The 16,853-nt window shown below is 38.8% G+C and overlaps 1 protein-coding gene across 3 annotated transcripts in view; it reads left to right on the plus strand.

The window, feature by feature from the left end:
* Positions 1 to 16,853, plus strand: part of EXOC4 (exocyst complex component 4) — a 747,671-nt gene that overhangs the window by 36,675 nt on the left and 694,143 nt on the right. For all 3 annotated transcript variants that reach the window (XM_021692997.1, XM_021692998.1, XM_021692999.2), the window contains exon 4: positions 15,119 to 15,303. In XM_021692997.1, the coding sequence (XP_021548672.1) occupies positions 15,119 to 15,303 (185 nt within the window). The remainder of the gene's footprint in view (positions 1 to 15,118; positions 15,304 to 16,853) is intronic.

A 16,853-nucleotide genomic window follows, 5' to 3' on the forward strand; every position in this document is an offset into this window, starting at 1 on the left:
CCTAGAGGTATTAAATATATTATTTCTTGCTTTTGCATTTTTTAGAACAGTGGTTTTTTATTAATGACAACTTCTAGTTATTTGTTGCTAATGTAGGGATGTGATAGATGTTGTTTAATTGATCGTATTTCCCTGAACCTAATCCCAATCCTGTCTGCCTGGAAAATGATGATTTATTTTTTAAGGCTTGGCTCAAATTTCGTTAGCTCTCTGAATGTCCCAGGTGATTAGCTGCTTTTCTCTTTTCACACAAAAAAATGAGGTATTGTTTTTATTGTGGTAAGAATAGTTAGTCTGAGTAGGTGCTTTTTCTGTTTGTTTCCATAAGCTGCATGTACTTCCTTGTAATACAATTGCTTTTGTTTATATGGTAGGTCATTGAGGGCAAGGGCTATATCTTATTTATTTTTGTCTGCCCTGTTCTTAGCATAGTGCACCTCATCTAGTTAGGGTTTACAGATCATTAGCCAAATGGGTAACTATGGGAAAGACTTTAATATACTAAACAGATAGTAGGGTGTTTCCTCTCTAGGGGCTCTGGTCTGATTTTTCTCTGGTTTCAGTGTTTGTTTTAACGGCAAGTTTCTCTAGTTTCCAACCTTTCTTTTTCGCAATATTTAAATGAACAACAAACAGTAATTACAATAACAGCTAATATGTATTGAGTTTTCATTATGTTCTGTTACTACTTCAAGTCTGTTACACTTGTTAACACATTTAATTCTTGCAATAACCCTATGAGAGAGAGGTTTCTGATATGACCCCTATTTTCCAGACGAGGTAGTTGCTTTGCATGATCTGAGGAGTTGGCTTATCCTAATATACAATGAAGATTTCATGAAGGTAGGATTCAAGGTGTGCTTAAAAGGTTGGACATTTCCTTCAATTTGGCCCTTTGTATTTGAGTGAATAGTAAGGTCTATAATTGCTCTTTCATTGGACTTCCTATAAAAAAATTATCACATTTCCTTTCCCCATGGTTATGTGCTATTAGAAGTAAAATCTACTTAAGGCATCTCAAGGGTCCAAATGAAAAATCTGCTAAAAGACATCAGAGGAAAATGAAGACAAAAACTCGAGTCTTCCAGGGGGCGCCTGGGTGGCTCAGTCGTTAAGTGTCTGCCTTTGGCTCAGGTCATGATCCCAGAGTCCTGGGATTGAGCCCCGCATGGGGCTCCCTGCTCTGCAGGAAGGCTGTTTCTCCCTCTCCCACTCCCCCTGCTTGTGTTCCCTTTCTCGCTGTGTCTCTCTCTCTCAAATAAATAAATAAAATCTTTAAAAAAACAACAAAACAAAACAAAACTCGAGTCTTCCGAAACTCTCCGATTTCCCTGGATTTGTTTATCAAAAGATTTTTCATTTCCATGGTAAGGCAGGTGCAGATGGCCAGTAATTTAATCCCTACTCAGGTTCATAAATCCAGGGTAAATAAATCAGTGGTGACCCATGGCTCTTGTCAGCTCCTGCAATTCCTGCTTCACCCTCACACTGCTCTGAAAGCTATAGACTTGGCTTCTAGATGGGATATTTATTTCTTCTTTTGATATGATAACCTGAGTATTGCATAAAATAATTAAATTGTCATGACAGGGAATGTCTGCAAATAGGCATGGCCTTTTGTTTCCTTCTTAAAGGTAAACAGCTGCTGTTAGCTTATGAAAAGCTAAAAGTGGTCCAACAAGAAGCCTGTATCCGTCACATTGAAATCAGAGACTTGATTAATATTGTAGCCTGTAGCTTTGTGATATGTAGGGTTTAAATTAGACCTTTGCAGTCATTGTGCTGGGTTGATGCAAGCACATTAATGACATAATTTCTGGTTGCTGCATCACATTTCTGCAGTCTGTCCTTTGTATTCCACTCACATTAATTGAAGTAATTTTGCCAGTGAAGCGTGTTTCAAACCTCTGCATTTAAATTGAAATTTTAATTCCCTTATTGTCTTGAAAAGACGGCTGAAGATGCCTTGTTACAGGTTTCATTATCACTCAAAACACTCCAGCTGCTGGTTCTAATGTACAATGACTGATTAATTCTGGGAAGAATTATTAATATAAGAATAGCAGCTTCTTCCCAGTGGCATGAGCTAACCAGGAAGGGATTTGATGATAGTTAATATTTTTATGAACTTTTTTTTTTTTTTTTTTTTTTTAAATTTTATTTATTTATTTGACAGAGAGAGAGATAGCTAGAGCAGGAACACAAGCAGAGGGAGTGGGAGAGGGAGAGGCAGGCTTCCCGCCGAGCAGGGAGCCCGATGTGGGACTCGATCCCCGAACCCCGGGATCATGACCTGAGCCGAAGGCAGACGCTTAACGACTGAGCCACCCAGGCGCCCTTTATGAACTTTTTTAAAGGAAAATTTATGGGGAAGTCTGCATCAGACTAAAACTGCACAGATGCGCTTTGAAAACCACTTACACAAGTTCCGATTTATCAACCCATAGAAGTCCATTCATAAATGTGTTCTATCAGTGGAAAGTAAGCCAGTGCGAGCGGTTTTGAAGCACTTTGGCTGACAGTCACAGGGCCTGTCGCTAAATTTTTTCATTCCTAAGTCTTCCTGAGATGGTCGAGATTTTGAATGTCTTACTCATTTATTTACATTTTTTAAAAAAAGTCATAGCTGTCTAGTATGTATAGTGAGATAAGGATTATTATAATAATAACTAATATTTATGTAGTTGCCTTCTTCCCAGGGAATTCCAGAGATGCCTTGAGAGGATGGTGTGGTGGAAATAGATCTCACACTGTGAAAATGTGGCCACAACTGGCAGAGAGGGAGTAAGGCAGCTTCTTAGTTGCATGGTTTTCTAAGCTCCTATGATAAAAAGACATTTGTAGTATTTTCAGCTCACAAGATCCTTTGCATTTGTTGGATAACAATCAAGGTTGTGAATGTCAGCATGGGTCTTAGCGTGGGTCAGATGGACCTGTGCTTGAATCTGGCTTTGACTTCTACTAGCTGAATGACTTGGGGCTAATGATTCAGTTTGACTTTGCTGAAAGTTGGAGTTGAGAATTACATGTACTCCCAAGTGTTGTTGAAGGGATTAAATGAGATACTAAGCTATTTATGTAAAGTCCGCACAGTATACACAGTAAATGCTTAGAAATGTTGTTTATAATGAATTGATTAACTGATACTCTAAGAAGGGCATGGTGATCGCTGCCATGTTATAATTTCAAAAACTGGTCAGAGGTGGCCTTGCTTTGAGCTGATAGATTTGAAGTAGGGCTGGCTAGGTTAAGCATTATTGATTCCTTCTTCCCTCAAATGGACATCTATCTGAATGAAAGACTACCCCACACTTTATTTTATTTTTTTTTAAAGATTTTATTTATTTATTTGACAGAGACACAGCGAGAGAGGGAACACAAGCAGGGGGAGTGGCAGAGGGAGAAGCAGGCTTCCCGTGGAGCAAGGAGCCCGATGTGGGGCTCGATCCCAGGACCCTGGGATCATGACCCGAGCCAAAGGCAGACACTTAACTGACTGAGCCACCCAGGCAGCCTTACCCCACACTTTATACAAAAGAGTTCCTGCAGGAAGAGATAAGATTTTTCTCCAAAAACAAGTCTAGTCTGATCTAACACATGCACCGAAAGGTGATCAGGACCCCAAAGTTCTTTGCCATATATTTGGGATTTGACATGGACAAATTTCAGATTCTGTGCACATCACCTTTTTGGCCTACTTTAAGTATGTGTTCATAGGGTGCTTACCGTCTAATTATAAGCGATGCAATTCGTCAGTAAACTGCCTAGGATCAGTTTGTTGCAAAATCTACTCTCAGGTAACTAAATGTATTTTTCTGCTAGTATTGTAACTGGATATAAGCCAGTTCACTATTGGAGGGTGCTTATCAATAATGTTGATTTTAGTGTTATAAAGTAGTTGATGTTAAACTATTCTTTCTGTCAGTGCTTAGGTGGCAGGACCAGTGGAACAGTGAGATTGTTCCTTTTGCTGCCATTAAAACTGTGTCATTAGCAAATAGATGAATTCTTTCCTCAGACTGTGGGCAGGGAAGGGGTGATCATGCATCCACTATCAAATGATTAATGTACAAGAAAGAAAAAGGGGGCCAAAGTGCACATCCTTTCATCTGGTCTGAGAGTTTCGAAGATCTCACAGGACTGTTTTTTCTCATTATGACTGTGGGAATGGTATTGAGGTGAAAGCTCTATAAATATCGAGAGCTGGAACATTCTAGTGAACTTATTGGACTTAACCTGAAAGTGGTAAGTGACTGCAAAAATGTTTCAATATTCCATATAGATTTCTCTACACATGGTAAAAAATATATCCGTGATCAATAACAAAATAGCCACCATTAAGCCCATCTGTTTCTGGTGTAGTGTATTGATTGGAAAGACCAATGCCAATATTCTATACTAATAATAGGGAAGAATTGGGCACATGTTTTGATAGACTTACAAAGAATGGGATTGGTGCCATTGTTGATCACTTGTGTTGTTGGTATACATATCTGAATGTGGCCTTAACCTTGAAGGAGCTTACATGCTAATAAGGAGAGACAGATGAACGAGTAGTGTCTTGTATCAGGATGAGCATGACAAGAAATGGGGACCAGAAATATTGGGGATGGGGTGGGGTAGTATGGTTGGCTGTTTAAATAAGGTGGTCAGCTGTAGCTGCTTCGAACTGTACTTGAGACCCCTTCATTCCCTCAAACACCCAATCTTTTCAAAGAGGTTTAGGAAGAGCTGAAAACAAATTTATTAAACGAGAAACCTTGGTGTTTGTCTAAAATTAAATGAGTTGCCTTTGTGTGGCAGCTTCATTTTACTCCTGGAGAGTAAAAGTACAGGGCTTGTAAACTATTTTTGTTGGTGCTCAATGCCCTTTTTTTTTAATATTTGTTTTTGAAGGCTAGGGTTTCTAAAAGCCACACTGATAGGCAGCGGGTTATTGTATTAACTTTCCTTCCCTTTTAGTTTGCTGTTTTATCTGCTCTTCTTTGCCTGTTTTATTTTAAAGCACATAGAAATTCTGTTAGATTGCACTAAACCTCATAAGGTTCAGCAGTTTTCAGTTGGCTCGCTTGGCTGTAGGACAGTGATTCCCAAACTGTGCATTAGGGACTCCTTCAAGTATTCTAAAGCCCAGGTCATACCCTACACTGATGACATTGAAATCTGTGGTGGTGGACACTAGCTTCAGTAATTTGACATTATCCAGGTGATTCCAACGTACAGATAAATTTGGAGCCGTAGATTTAGGGTATAGCCTATCTGTGCTGTGCAACAGAGTAAAACTAATTGTCCTCGACTTCATTTAACACCAGCTCTAAGGAGTTAGAAACCACTTATTTGCATATGACAGACATCACAGGGTGGTTGATACTGTGATGGGCAGATGTAGTTTGAAGTTGCTTTGTTGCCATCCTCTGTTGTGGATTCTGGATAGAGCTGACGAGTATTTGGCTCTTACTCTGGAATTACAGCCTGATGATTTGGTCAATAGGAGCATTGTTAAATGGTTAAATCAGATGCTGTCCAGGTTTGGGCTGACTTGAACTCTTTAGGGCTCCCCATTGGTGCTCTAATTCCTGCATTCTTACTGTGGTTTCTTATCTGACATCGCTGGGATTTCATGGGTTGAAATTGGGGCACAAATTGACTTATTGACAAGTGGTGGCTGGGTACATTGTGGTATAGTGCAAACAAAATGGATTTAGAAGCTAGACGTTCTTAATTCCAACCCTCACTCAACATCTCACCAGTTCTGTGAGCTTAGACAAATCACTTTCTCTCCCTGTTTTGTTGTGTTCTCTTCTGTAGAGTCGATATACACATACCCTGTCTAGGTTATAGAATGGCTGTGAGAATAAAAATGAAGTTTTGTAAGGGTACAGTGCTTTGTAAAACGTAAGGCAATATACAAATTTAAAAAAGTGTAAGTAGCATCATTACTACCACACAGTGCCAGGTAAGAGAAAAAGCAGTCATCTGGGACTTGTTTATACTGAGCAGCCTTTCTCTCCTGGAGCTACCATCACTAATGCATACATGTTGTTTTAATCAGATTACCTGTGTGTGCACACACGTTTATACACTTTAGTCTGTAGGAGGAATAAACTCAGGCAAGAATAATACACAAGTCCTTTGCTGACCTCCTCCGTCATATGCCGGGTTTCAGCCTCACATATGGACTCGCTTGAACAGGTTTCTGATTGGTCAATCTGTGGCCAGATGGGGACCCTATATATGTATAAATTGGTGCAGTTGATGACGCATGTTGTTGATGGGAGCGCTCTATGTCAACTTGACTATGATCTGAGAAGGCGGATTGGTAGCTTTTGCTTGGCTTGACGAGATGGGAGGAGCTTGTTGGAGTCTGGCTTCTCTTTGATTCATCCCAGTACCAATGACTTGTTCCTAGCCTGAAAATGCAAAAAGCCATATTCCTCTCACATTCCTTTGTAGGATTTTAATAGTTGATGTTAGTAAAGAGCTGTGTAAGTGCTGAGCACTTCTAACGGATTTGGGGGTCTTGGAGGGTGGGCGAAATGGTCTTGATTTAAGTGTGAGCCTGCAGTGACTTTCAGAGACCTTTGCCAACTCTGTAACTGTTTCTTGCCCCAGAATAACAAATAAGATGACAGGAAGTGACTTTGGGACACTTGTCAAATGAGGATATCTTTCCTTAGTGGTCTCTTCTCTTGTATTTTGGAATAGAAACCTAGGATTTAATGCTGTCTTTATGGAGCACTGATGGGAATTGAGAATTGGAGGGACCATAAGATTAGGAACAGTGAAGGATTTTTGTGTGTGTGATCTTTTCCATAAGCAATTAAAATTCTTAACTGTCTCTTAAGGTGTTAGGTATAGTTTAATTTCATCAGGAAGTAATTGTGAACTGATCCGTTATAAGTCCATTTCGAACAAATAAGGCTCTTAATTTGGCATTATGTATTAGAAGCCCTAAATATGTGCAATATTTTGGACTTGGAATTCTACTTCTAGAGTGTTAAGGAAAGAGTTAAGAATTTTAATTATGTGATAATTATCCTTGTATACATTTTTTTTTTATCACAGGAAGATATGTGAAGATAAAAGAATAGCAATTACTTAGTATGGGGAAATGGTTTAAGTCATTTGTGGAATATTCAGTTTATGGGTATGAACGCTAAATATATGTTGGGTAATGGGCAGATGTTTCCAATATATGGCCAGACGGAAAACGCATATTTAAAAATAATAATACTTTTTAAAACTTTGTGTGGAAAAACAGTTGGAAGGAATCAGGTTAAAATATATTTTACTTGATTAGTGAGAATGTGGACTATCTTTTTCCTTTGTGATTTTGTGGATTTCAAGTTTTCTTGATCACGTATTTTTACAATTTGGAAGAAAAACAAAGGTTAAGAAACATACATTTCTGGGCCTTTTTTTTTTTTTAAAACCTGTGAGATTAGGGTGGGATCCCAGTCCTAACAGCCTTTTAAGGTCTCTTACAATAGAAAATACAGTATTTCATTTTTCAGATACTGTCCTTCTGTGAGGCTTGGACTGATGGAATATCTTACAAGACCTGCCACCCCTACTTTACAAGAGGATAAAAACAAAGATTTTTGCTTAAGTTATGGGAATTATTTGTGGTGGAATGTCCCAATGTTGAGGAAAAAACAAAAACCAAAAGAGGTGGAAGGCCCAAAGAAGACTTAAGAATAGCTTAGTCAAAGGGTACGCTTTTAGAACAAGCCCGTGTCTCACAGCAGTGGTGGGTTGAGCTCTGTGGTGAAACCTGCAGTCACATTGGATCTCTCATGGGTTTTGTTTTCCAAGATAGATTTGAAGATACTTTAAAGAAGAAATTCACAAGTGAAAGAAAGGGCTTTTCTTTGACAGCGCTGTATCTTGCAGGCCCTCCTCCGTTTATTCACTTATCAATAACTTCATCTCATTTGCTTTATCCTGTAAATTCCATTAGCTCCCCGGCAGTCTATTGCATTAAGCCTTTTCTACCTAATATTGCCTCATTTACATTGACACATGCTTGACCTCAGCCCTTCCCCTCTCTTTGCTAATGCACCAACAAGCACTGATACCTCTCTGGAGCATTATCATTTGGTTGTTAGCACAACTAATAACAGCCCTTCATTTGAACTGATGAAGGTTTATTAAATAAAAACATGTAATAACCCTGGCAGTAATGAAAGGGAATGGCAGTAGACAGCATCCTGTTTTTAATGGTGAGAGCATGCTGAGTCTGCATTATAGGTATTGGGTTTCCAGAGGGAGCAGGGGCACCTGAATGGGGCTGATCAATATTCTGTTAGCAAACTGACTTTAAGAATGGGCATTTTTGATTGCCTGATTTGATCACTGTGGATTGGCTGCAGGCTGAGGAGTTAGGGTGGAAAAAAGTGTTCTTGCTCCAGGCTCTTGGCCTTGCCCTGTGCTGCAGCTTTCTTGGGAAGTCTGTCCTAAGTTCCAAGCTGTCAATAGCCTGGAGGCCTGCAGTCAATGGCAAAACAGAACCATAGGGAGCCAAGTCTCCAGGAAAGCTGGGATCAGGGATTCTGTTTTTCTTATAGATCCCCTAAGACTCCTCTAAACCTCCACTATAGTCCTGGGCCTTGAATGGATTCCCTCATTCTGCTTTGTATGCCCCACACTCTGCCTCCTAATGTCCCTCTCCTCCCATTTCCCCCAACCTTTTTGTATGAAGAGGAGTCTAAGCCATCCTCTGCATATGTCCCCTGTGGTGGCTGATGTCCTGTTACAAACACAGGTCAAGTGGAGGTTGCTTTCAGTTTATATTTAAGAGGATTTTGTTCAACAAAATCCTTTGGGGTCACATGTTTGTGGTTTTATGTCGTGTGTGTGTGTGTGTGTGTGTATACACACACACACACACACACATTTCCTAGCTTCTGTGATGCGACTGAATACATAGGGTTCTATTATAAAGGCCACAGTGCCCTACAACAGCACTGTGATGTCCTAGATGCATCAAAGCTTTTAGATCTCCTAAAACTAATAGAATAAACCCTATGAAACAGTCAATACTGGGTCATTTTTGACTTGTAAAAACAGTTTCCTACGGTTCAAATTCCAAACTAATATATGAAAGATACTGTGTTTTTGTTTTGGCGAGGGTTTAAAGCTGCGTTTAGTTATTGTTGGTTTTTTTTAGTTTTTGGTTTTTTAAAAATTCCTGTCTGATAGCCAAATTTCTGCTTGGGCAATGGGGTGTAGCAAAATGGAAATGTTTGGTAAGTGATTGATCTGGGATTCTTGGTGATAAACATCTTCAGTGCTTGTGTAAAAGTGGGTATGGCTCATTCTGCAATCAGGAGACTTCGTGTGTCCGTCTAGGACTCCCTGAGCCTGAATGTGGAGACTTTTGGGTGGAGGCTGTCTTGTGGAGCCACCAGAGTGTCTTCTAGCAGTTCGGGGCCCGGGTGGCAGCTGCCTACTGGCCTGGGCACTAAGTCAATGTCAGATTCCAAGGCCCGCTTCTTTTGTTCATAGCCAAAGGTTTCTGGTATTCTTAGTTGAGACTGTTGCAAAAATTTACTTACTTACCTAAGTATAGGAAGGGAGAAGGTATCCGTTCTCTGGAATAGCCTAATTTCATATCTTTTTACTGTTACTGCATCTGTAAGTTGAGCCAAGGCAACATTTTCAGAATGGTTATGTTGTCTCCCTAGAAAAACAGTTCCTTAAGGGAGACATACAGATCTATTGAAAAGTGATAAAACATTTTGGAACCATGTAATTATTGGAGTCCTGAAGGAAATACTTATTTTGGACTCAACAGTGGCAACACATTTGCTTTCTTTAGGGGAACATGCTTGCCAAAATAAGCATTTTCCTTAGCTAGCAGATGGTTTAGTTAGAAACGGTTACTAATGTCAGTTACTGTTGTGTCTCTCCCCTCCCCCAACTAAAATAATAATAATAATAATAATAATAATAAAAGATCAGTAGTTTCTTTTCTAGTATCTCTTCAATGAAACAGCTGTCGAGAATGGCCAACTTTGGTGTTCCTCCAAAACATTTCTGTTAGTTCATGTTAAAGCATAAAACTAGATCTTTTTACCTCTTCAACTTGAGTGAGATTAGCAGAAGACAAACACCTAACTATGAAACAATAATTTCGTACTTTAAACTAGAATGAAATTGAAAAAATAGACATTTGGGAAAGAAAATTTAAGGGTCCTATAGTTCGTAATCGCAAAGATGGCCTTTGTTGTAAACTTAGCTCTCAGCTCAAGGTAAACTTTTTTGCAATACCAGGTAATTCCTGATTATGTGCATTTTAACCAGACCTTTCACATACTTAGTTATGGAAACATTTTTAGGGATTTCCATTTTCTTCCAGTGGATAGGTTTCTAGTAGCAAAACATGCTGTCCTGTTCAGTATCATGTATTAAAACATTTTGTAAATGCTAGCTTATTTTCATAATCCTAAAGGACAGGTTTTTTAAGTCTAGAACGGAGTTCTGTTATCTAAGCGGTTTCCAGCTGTGGTGAGTAGAATACTAATGTTTGATTAGGTGGTAATAGGAGTTGTATGAAAACATTCCCTGCTTGTAGTATCTCCCCCAACCCCATCATTTTATTTTTGAAAATATGTGTAAGAAAACTTCCAGATCATTTAATTGGCTCATTATGTATTAATCTACCTTTAAGAGATGGTGTGGCCTATCTGAGAATTCTGGGTCATACTAGAGATCATTCGGGGTATGAGTGTATGTTATTCCATCTGTGATAGAGGTATAGACAGCACTTACCAATGAACTGCTGTATTGCATGTTATCTATTTGATTTTTTATCTGGTATGTCTTGTTCTGTAGTAATACATATTTGATGTTACATGTCACACTTAAAAACCCAGTTTTAATAATTTCTTACAGCAACTCACCTGTGAGACCATTTTAGACCATTTTGTTGCTGTTCAATCCAACTGCATCTCTTGAATTCTTGTTAATGTTTCATCAGTGGTATTTAAAAAGTGCTCTGTAGACATTAAATTTAGGAAACAGTGAAATGATTCATAAAATGACCGCATTAAAAAAACACAACTCTTTAGTTGTATTTTTACCAGTAGTTATGTATCTCTAAATGTACATGGATATTTAATGATTTTTTTTAAGACTTTAAGTAATCTCTATGCCGCATGTGGGGCCTGAACTTAGAAACCCGAGATCCAGTTGCATGCTCCACTGACTAAGCCGGCCAGGAGCCCCATTTTAAATGTTTTGATATGTGCAGTGGCATTAAGAACATTTACATTGTGCAGCCATCACTACCTTCCGTCTCCGAACTTTTGCATCTTCCCAAACTGCAACTGTGTACCTGTTAAACAGTAACTTCCCTTTTCCTCCCTCCCCACAGCGGCCAGAAACCACTGTTCTACTTTCTGTCTCTATGAATTTGCCTACTCTAGGTACATGATGTAAGTGGAATCATACAGTATTTGTCCTTTTGTGTCTGGCTTATTTCACTTAGCTGAATGTTTTCAAGTTCTACCCATGTTGTAGCGTATTGCTACCACTTTTTAAAAAAAATTTTTTTTATTTAAATTCAATTTAGTTAACAAAATGTATTATTAGTTTCAGGAGTAGAATTTAGTGATTCATCAGTTGCATAAAACACCCAGTGCTCATCACATCAAGCGTCCTCCCCAGTGTCCATCACCCAATTACCCCATCCCCCCACTCACTTCCCCTCCAGCGATCTTAGTTTGTTCCCTGTAGTGAAGAGTCTCTTCGGTTTGCCTCCCTGTTTTTATCTTACTTTATTTTTCCTTCCCTTCTCCTATCTTCATCTGTTTTGTTTCTTAAATTCCACATGTGAGTGAAATCATATGGTATTTGTCTCTCTGACTTATTTTGCTTAGCATAATACTCTCTCGTTTCATCCATGTCGTTGCAAAGGGCAACATTTCATTCTTTTGATGGCTGAGTAATATTCCATTGTATATATGCACCACATCTTTTTTATCCATTCATCTGTTGATGGACATCTGGGCTCTTTCCATTTTTTGGCAGTTGTGGACATTGCTGCTATAAACATTGGGGTGCACGTGCACCTTTGAATCACTGTTTTTGTATCCTTTGGATAAATACCTAGTAGCAGCAATTGCTAGGTCTTAGGGTAGTTCTATTTTTAACTTTTTGAGGAACCTCAGAACTGTTTTCCAGAGTGGCTGCACCAATTTGCATTCCCACCAACAGTGTAAGAGGGTTCCCCTTTCTCTGCATCCTCACCAACATCTGTCATTTTCCTGACTTGTTAATTTTAGCTATTCTGACTGGTGTGAGGTGGTATCTCATTGTGGTTTTGATTTATATTTCCCTGATGATGAGTGATGTTGAGCATCTTCTCATGTGTCTGTTAGCCATTTGTATGTCGTCTTCTGACAACTATTTTCTTAAAATCAGTTTTGGTACCACTTAGTAAGATTAGAGTAGGGGAGGACAATGACCTTGCCTAGCTTTCATAATTATAGCTTTTAATAAGTGAAGGCCAGAAAATTAGAGCACCGTATTTTCATATAAAAAGAAGACTATGCTGTCTTCTCTGTGGTAAATTCTTCAAGTCTTTGAAACTCTAAGACTAATCTTGATTATATATATTAATTGTACTTCTATTTTGGGTCCAGAAAACATATTCAGAAAGTTTGTCATCTAAATGGTTATAATGGTTCTATGAACAAACAACACTTTACTGGAAATGTAGCATTAGCAATGTTAGTAACATCTTGTGAGGTTTCTTTATCCATAGAATAATGTGGATAAAATCCAGAGATTTTATCAAAATCCACAGATTCTGTTAAAAATCTAATTTCAGTGAGCACTCAGTATGTGCCAGGCACTGTGGTAAGTGCTTTACCTATATTTAAAAAAAAAAAAAAATTAAGTGGCTTTGAAAGTTGATATTATCCTATAATTTTGTATTTGGAACATGAACTGTTTGGGTTAAAAATCTTCATGCAAATTCCTACAAACAAATTGAGTGTGGATGTGCAGTGGGCGGTTTTTAAGCTTAAATATCTCAGCTGGATTTAATTACCTTAAGGGATAAGGCTACATGATGGGCCAGTGGCTTACCAAATTATTTTTCATTTTCTGGATCTTGATGTCACTAAAGGTTAATGCATCCTCTTTTCTCTGTTAGAGACCCGAGTTAAAATCCATTTTAGAGCATAAGTGTAAATGAATTTGTTGTTGTTTTTCCTCCTTGGGGACACAGTGGTCATTTTGTGCGGCTGCTTTTCCATTTGGAATCATTGGCAGCTTGCATGAGGCCCAGGGGCTCTTGTCCCACGGGCAGTTGCAAGTCAGCATGAAAATGAACCGGCAGGCTGCAGGGGGCAGAGCTGGCCTAGGGCTTGTCACTTTTTCATGCCTTGATTCTTTCTTGATTAACTTAAAGAAACTTATTTGCTACTGACATTTGATTATAGCACATCACAAAACAGGTGATGTGTTTGTGGGTAAGCCATTGCATTTTCCTACTTGTCTAAGGCCAGTTTGTATTTGGCAGCTGCAGGCTTTCTGTATTCACTGTCCACGTGCTCCCAAATGACCTTGTATACTGGTGTGGGTCTGTGGTCAACCCTCTGGATTGTTGGTATGTTTCGTGGCTTTTATTATTTATTGCTTTTATATACATGCCATACTTTTTAGGAGCATATTTATATCACTAATTACATTTATTGTTTTTACCCTGAAGTATTATTCGTTATTGCCTTTAGCTGTACCTTTTAGGAATATTTACAAGTATAACCTAAGTAGGGAATGGTCATAGCACAGGAATCCCTTTGGGGAGCTTGGTAGGGCTCTTTTCCCTCTGAGTTCAGCTGGTAGTCCTCTTTTCTATTTATAACTACTACTACTACCAGGACTATTATTATTACATTCTTTGTGTTTCTCTCTTGCTTTTATTTTTCTCCTAAGGAATAGTACCTAGAGTATACTCTTCTCATTGTTATTTTCTTAAAAAAAAAAAATAGATCTTGGGGTGCCTGGGTGACTCAGTTAGGCGTCCATCTCTTGATCTCAGCTCAGGTATTGATCTCAGGAATGTGAGTTCAAGCCCCATGTTGGGCTCCACACTGGGTGTGGAGCCTACTTTAAAAAATATATATATATCTTTACAGAAAGACAAATAGAATCTTTACATACATGGATAAACGGGATCATGTAATACATAATTTTTTTTCCTTTTTGGTTATTGCTTTCAAAGTGAGTTGTCCCAGCTCGCTGAATTCTTCATCTTCATTTGTTGCAGGCATTCCTACACCATTTTTATTCATCCAGTCTTTTTTGTCTTAAAATCTCCCGAATTGCACTTTACACCAGGAGTATTTCCCTCTCCATAGTTTATCTCCTGTTCACCATTCATATCCCATTTCTTTTGTCAAACTGGATCAGGCCAAGGAGAGGTGAGGGCTGCTATTTTCTCCTTACAGCATTTATGTAAAACATGCATTTCCCTCTGTGTATGCGAATATAAGAAAGAGCGAGAGAGATACATATCTAACTATATGTAGACATGCAGGTAGACTTAGGCTAACCGAGCTCTGACTCATGGTCACCATGAGAATTATTTAAAAATTTATGTAGTGTGCTTTTATTTCGTCTTAGTCTTAAAAAGCTAAATTTGATTAAAAGCTGATTTAAATCATTAGTATGTGGACTTCTTGTGAGAATATGAATGATACAATTTAATTGGGAAGGTCATTTGACTTGTATCTGTTAATAAGCAGTGTGTGGGGGAATAAATAATATGTACAGCTTTACGGTGCTTTAGATGCCTTCACGTTTATCAAGATTGTTTTCTTCGGCATTATTTCTCTTTAGATGTTAGACCCTTCAAAGGCAGAATTAGGCCTATCCACATTATACTCTTCAAAGTCTGATGTATGTTGATAAGGTTCTCATAAACTCTCTTTTGACCATATCTTTTAAAAATAAGGTCATATGTTTTTATAAAATAAACTCTCCTATTTAAAGTCACAAAGTCTCATAAAAGAAGGTCTCAAATAAAAGTAGTCTCCTGTTTCTAATATTGCTCAGTTATGTAGTTGTCCTACTTAATCTTTTTTTTTTTTTTTTTTCTCCTTTTCAGGTGTCAGCAGTCGAGTCCTTGGAGGGCCCCCTGCTCCAGGTGGAAGGACTGAGTGACCTTAGGTTGGAGCTTCACAGTAAGAAGATGAACCTCCACTTGGTGCTCATAGATGAACTTCATCGGCACCTCTACATCAAATCCACAAGCCGAGTTGTGCAGCTTAACAAGGAGAAAGGGAGAGTGAGGTTAGTTAAAGAGGCTCTTGGCTACAGTGTCTTGTGGCAGTGGAGAATTTTAAGGAATATTATTTGTTTCCCAAAATACTGTTGCCATTTATTTACTTCCTGCTTTTTTTTTTTTTTTTTACTTTTTAACATACTGACTCTGAAACTATAAGACGGTTTTGTAATAGCAAATACTCCATGTTCTGAAAGGCTGACATCCAAAGTTTCTTCATTCCTTCGTTGCACATTTATTATGATCCTTTTATGTAAAGATAAGAAACATCTACTGTGGGCCTTTATACTGGATCAGAGATACTCTGGCATACCTCAGAGGAAGAGAAAAAGATCCTTAAGTTGTATAGTACAGTCAGCATAATGAAGAAATATAAGTGTCTGAACTGAAGTTAAAAGATTCTTTGTTCCTTAGGGTTGTGTTCAGCTTTAGACAATGTTCATTCTGGAATAGTTCAAGAGAGCTTCAGAGAAAACACTTTTATCCCTGGGCTGATCGTAGCATAGGCCTATACTTAAGGGCCTGGGTGTGGACTCAAGAAATTCATTAGGTTAGTCTAGACCAGGTAGGGAGTAAGACTAGATCTTAAGACCGTTAAGACAGTAGAATACTAACATTATTGACATGTATCAGATAGCTGTGCATGTCCTAGTCTTTCCAACATGCCTTTAAAATAGCCATAAGATCTTTTCAGAGGGTAGTTTTAGCAGTATCTGCCAAAATGCATGTGCTCATACTTTTTCATCTAGCTACGGACAAGAGGAGCCCTGGAAGCAGTGCATGCTGGGAATGAAGTCTTTGAAGTCCTATCCTGTTCAGACAGAAAATGCCAACTCTGTGTGTGATGCTTCAATTCAATCCAAGACCCTGACAGAGAAGTTTCTATCTCTTTCCTGCATATGGGCACTAGAAAATCTTCTGCTGGGCACACAAATTGGGCTATGTATCTGAGACTTAACTTCAACACTGGATCTGGATAGAATGTTAGTTCCTTAGTGGAGAGTAGTGTTAGGTGGGGGCCAATGCCCTACTCTCACCATGCCTGCAGTTGCTGGATTTTTCAGTGATCTCTAAATGTCCCTGCATCTGTCCTTATCCCCTCAAGATTCAGAGTCCTTGGTGGAAGCATCCAGTTTGTTGAGCCTGAGACATGTCTGGCCTCCTTCAACTTTTATAGTAGAAGTTAGGCCCTCTTTTTTTCCTTTGACCCAGACAGTGGAGGGTCTTTCCAAATACAAAGACTGTTCCAGTTGTTGGTATCCAAAAATAAATACACAAACACCCAACAAATTTCTACTGTGGGAGAAAACAAAAAATCACATGAAGGCACATACATAAAAAGAATAGATTTTTTTTTTTAAGATTTTATTTATTTGTTTGAGAGAGGCACAGCATGAGTGAGGGGAGGGGCAGAGGCAGAGGGAGAAGCAGACCCCCTGGTGAGCAGGGAGCCCGATGTGGGGCTCGATCCCAGGACCTGAGATCATGACCTGAGCCGAAGGCAGACGTTTAACTGACTGAGTGACCCAGGCGCCCCAAGAACAGATATTTTTGAAGT

This window comes from Neomonachus schauinslandi, chromosome 12, assembly GCF_002201575.2.
Source record: "Neomonachus schauinslandi chromosome 12, ASM220157v2, whole genome shotgun sequence".
In the NCBI taxonomy this organism is placed as follows: Eukaryota; Metazoa; Chordata; class Mammalia; order Carnivora; family Phocidae; genus Neomonachus; species Neomonachus schauinslandi.